Source organism: Austrofundulus limnaeus, unplaced genomic scaffold, assembly GCF_001266775.1.
Source record: "Austrofundulus limnaeus strain Quisiro unplaced genomic scaffold, Austrofundulus_limnaeus-1.0 Scaffold326, whole genome shotgun sequence".
Classification (NCBI taxonomy): Eukaryota; Metazoa; Chordata; class Actinopteri; order Cyprinodontiformes; family Rivulidae; genus Austrofundulus; species Austrofundulus limnaeus.
Genome location: NW_013952728.1, coordinates 135,169 through 139,677, shown reverse-complemented (window position 1 = coordinate 139,677; position 4,509 = coordinate 135,169). Strand labels below are relative to the sequence as shown.

At 42.8% G+C, this 4,509-nt stretch overlaps 1 protein-coding gene across 2 annotated transcripts in view; it reads right to left on the bottom strand.

Moving 5' to 3' along the window:
- Nucleotides 1–2,557: 2,557 nt before the first annotated feature.
- cep63 (centrosomal protein 63) overlaps nucleotides 2,558–4,509 on the bottom strand; it is a 12,551-nt gene continuing 10,599 nt past the window's right edge. For both annotated transcript variants that reach the window (XM_014022356.1, XM_014022357.1), the window contains exons 10-13: nucleotides 3,856–3,942; nucleotides 3,385–3,599; nucleotides 3,045–3,315; nucleotides 2,558–2,966 (exon numbers count right to left, since the gene is read on the bottom strand). In XM_014022356.1, the coding sequence (XP_013877810.1) occupies nucleotides 2,802–2,966; nucleotides 3,045–3,315; nucleotides 3,385–3,599; nucleotides 3,856–3,942 (738 nt within the window). In that variant the 3' untranslated portion in view covers nucleotides 2,558–2,801. The remainder of the gene's footprint in view (nucleotides 2,967–3,044; nucleotides 3,316–3,384; nucleotides 3,600–3,855; nucleotides 3,943–4,509) is intronic.

Genomic DNA, 4,509 nt, shown 5'->3' with positions numbered 1-4,509 from the left:
CATATGTTGTACCTCGTTCCTTTCCTTCAGGGAACAGTAGTTATATGCATAACATTACGTTTCCTGTCTCAGATATCAGAAAGTGTCCATTCATGAAAATGACAGCGATAATTAAAAAGAACTTTACGAGTTCAGAGATTGAAGTCCGTCTGTCAGAGATCCAGAAAAGAAAATCTGTCATTTTAGCAGGTCAGCTGTGGAATAAAAAGAGCTGCTAAAAGTATAAACAACTGTGTTAAATCATTTTCATTTTTTCAGAAGACACAGCGCTGTGCACCGTATGTGAGCGCCTTTTTTGCAGAAGTCATGTGAAAGTCAAATGAACTTTTTTTTTCTGACTGAATGTAGGCGGGTCCAGCAGAGAGAGAGGGAGAGAGATTGGGGCTGGGATCAGATGCTTAAAACAGGAGCTGATTGGTTGATGGACATGTTTGATGAAAAGTTTCAGACTTGACAGGTTTCAGGGAGGGCTGAGTGACCAAGGAGGTGGGCCAAGGAGAGAGAGGGGTGGGATCAGGGGCGTAAAACAGGAGCTGATTGGATGATGGACCAATTTGATGAGAAGTTTCACACTTTGACAGGTTTAAGGGTTGGGAGATGACAGTAAGTCTAAGGTCACTTGAAACTTTTGCAAAGGATGCGGTTAGGCTAACATCTGTTGAAAAGAGGAAGTATGCGGTGAAGGATAGGATTACGGTTAAGGAAAAGAGGAAGTGAGGAGGGGGAGGGAAGGAGGGGGAGGGGCTTGACTGTAAGTCCCGCCCTAAAAGGGGCGGGTCACCTGTCACTTTTTGTGTGACGTCATTTGATGATAACCCGGGTATTTATTCTCTGCCATGTGACGATGATGTATTTTTGCGTGAGATGCACTCTCACCATCAATAGTGCACGTGAGCCCAATGGCAGAAGGTGGCGAGGAGCAGCTAATGCTAACTCTACAAACATTTAATCACCTGAAATAACGTTATAAACCAAAGAAAGACAGAAAATGTGGACCGGGGTCAGAATGCTAGACACTAGTGCTGGGCGGTATGACCAAAATTTTGTATCACGGTATTTTCAACATTTACACCTGTTTCAGGGTATATCACAGTATTTTTCTTTTCATCACAGGTCAGCTGATAATAAAATGTACAAAAACTGCTTATWAACTTTTTTCTTTTACTGTACCTCTGTCTGTGTCGCTGTTTCCCTCCTCTATGTGTATTTTCTCTGATTGGTGGTTGGAGAAAGAAGTAACACATTTTGGTCTGGTCGTGAAGGAGGAGGGTTAAGAAAAGTTTATTATCGGGTCTACTGTTTTATGTTATTTAATAAAACTTATTGGGACGACTCACCTTGCCCACCAGTCAACTCAACTCCGCTACAAAACTCCCCCCCCCCCGGTTTTTCACAATAGAAGCACGTTAAAGTCTCCATGTGTCTCCACGTCTCCATATTAACGTCACGTGTTAAATCTAACCGTGCACGTCACTGAAGAGGTGTTTACTACATTCAGCGATGGCGAAAGCGGATGTTTTTTTAACGTCCATTAATAAAAGCACGCGGCCACCCGCCGCTGCAACAAGCTGCTCCAACAATAACATTAGCACGCTAACGCACATAGCGGTGTTGCGAAGAAAAGTGTTCCCCAGGAAACAGCTCACTGGTGGCTGCGACAAAAYGTTCCGAACGTGTTCAGACTATTTAAACAGGTATGTCGGTATTCAGAAAATTCATATCATAACAAAAATAAAAAACGGTATTCGGTACGAACCGGTATACCGTCCAGCACTACTAGACACAACAAACCCTCCTCCAGTGACACAAATCTACTCAGCTGAGAATCCACGATGTTCTCAGTCTGTTACTTTTGGAAGATAAAATCAGCGCTGGAAGGAGATAACAAGGTGGGTTTGTTACATTGAGGTGCGAAAGTTTGGGCAGCCTTGTTAATTTTCCTGATTTACCTTTATAAATCAGTGATTGTTTTGATAAAAAAAAAAAACTTAATTTCACTTCTCAAATATCACTGTTTGTCCCCATATGATATATTTTACTGACTTTTTTTAATCCAAACAATTAATGATAAATAAAGAAGATAGTTTGACTGAATTTTTGTAAGTATAAATTTAAAATACGGTTTAGAGTCAAAATCATGCAAGTGTAATTAATCACATTGCTGTCAGCTAAACGCAACAATTAATCGTGATTTATAAACTGTATGTTTTGCCAATATCACCCAACTACATGACAGCAACTGAGTCTGGTTCAGCTTTAACTTTAGCTAACTCAGCAAAAACTCTCATCAATCATTGGATGGGTTTAATGAAAATCTCAAAAAGTAATTATCTGATCTACAACTGGATAACTCTGAATTAAGGAGGCTGTCACAGTTAATTGGTCTTAACTAACACTAACCTAATAACCTAATGAAATGAGGACTCCTGACACCAACACATTTCATACTGCATGAGGAGATAACATCATTCACAAGGTTTCTCATCATTAGATCATCTCAGTTTAAATCTCATGAGTTTTTATGGGTGGTATGCATTCATTCAAGGAAGGCTAGGAGTTGACTTTAAGCATGTTTTAATGTTTCCACATGTAGTTAGCTTAAAGCGGCTCTCCTGACAAAAGAAATAAGTTAAAGCATTAAAAGGCACAGCAGGAAAACAACTCCTGCTTCTGTTGCTGCGTGAATCTGAACCTAAACAAAGAGGAAATGATGAGCAGAGAGTGGATGTTCAGTTTTATGAGTGAAATCAAAGCTCTCAGCTGCCTTAGAGAGCTGTGAAGAATTCAGAGTCACTCAGAGCCTAACTGGTGCTACTGGTCCGGTACTTGAACGCAGTCCTGGTGTTGCTCTCTCTCATCCCCTGGATGTGGAGGTCCAGTTTCTGCAGCAGCTCCTCAGACCTCAGGATCTCCTCCTCCAGGAAGCCGTGGATCATGCTGTGTATGGGCGATGCAGACGGAGGCCTCTGGGAGGGAAACACAAGAACAAACCTGTAAACGAAGGGCAGCATCACTGAGTCGTTTCTCTTTTTAAAGATCCGAACCTCTAAGGAAGGAGAGGGAGTCCCTTTCTCCCTGGAGCCTGAGGCCAGACAGTCCTCTGAGCCTGAACCCTCAGCAGCAGGTTTACTGGATGCTGCATTCATCCTGATCAGTCTGGTACTGCAGCTGGATGAAGAGGAGGAGGGAGGAGTCCTGTTGACCTGGGTCTGGCTGTGGGGCCGGTCTGTGGGGGTCTGAGTCACGGTCTGAAGCTCTTGAAACAGTCTCTGGATGTTTCCTTCATAGTGACCGGTGTTCTGCCGCTCCTGAAACCTGAAACAACAGAGTCTAACAATGACCAGGACTGGAACTGTTTGAACTCGTTTGGTTGTGGTCATCTACCTGTCCTGGTGCTGGTCCTGGTGCTGGTCCAGCTGCTTGTCGATGGAGGGACTGAGCAGATCCTGTTCATACTTCTCCTGACAGGCTTGGTTTGAAGCGTCCAGCTGCGAGCACACCTTGGAAAGTTCCTGTCTTAGCTGCTGGTTTTCCTGTTCCAGGCTGCTCAGAGAGGACAGGTAGCTCTCCCTCAGCGAGGCCACAGAGGGTTCCCCCCTCTGAGGAGGGAAACATGATTCAGCACYGAGGCACTTTCACAAACAAACACCAAATCAAGCTGCTGGTGTCGTCTAACTATTCCTGACAGCTTAACAGTAGCTTTGTACGCTAACATTTAGCATCATTTCACGGAATCAGATATGAGTTAACATCACGTCTGATGACTAACAGGTAATACTCCCACATATTTCAGYCTACAATCACACAGAGAGAAAAAGAAGCTGAGTGGAGGTGGCAGACATTATTCACACAGACCTTGGGTGAGGGATGCTGTAGTGTCTGCAGCAGGTCTGTCAGGTGCTGCTTCTCTGCTARTAGAGTCTCCAGCTGCTCTGGAGTCATCTGAGAGGATAAAAGGAGATGGGAAATGGGCTGTAGACCATAAAACAAAACAAAAAAACAAAAAGAGACATTCCTGACATGACTGTAAGCACTAATTTAAAGGGCTCTCAGACTAATGTCACGTTATTTCTCAGTTTTACTAAAAGTTGTTGTTTGTGACGCATGAAAACATTTAAATACTTCAAAAACTGGATTCGTTTATTACATTTTTCACTTAAGCACGTTGCCATTTTGTTACTGACGCAATGCATTTGAGACTACAGTAGAGAGTTAATGTGTGACAATAAATGTGATGATACTAGCATTAGTTCCCGAGCTAATATAATTAGCTCTGGAGATAACACCACGTATATGTTACTAGCATTAGCTCCTGAGCTAATATAATTAGCTGTGGAGCTAACACCATGTATATGTTACTAATTTCAACATAGCATTAGCTCCTGAGTTAATATTATTAGCTGTGAAGATAACACCACATATACACTCACCGGCCACTTTATTAGGTACACCTGTCCAACTGCTCGTTAACACTTAATTTCTAATCAGCCAATCACATGGCGGCAACTC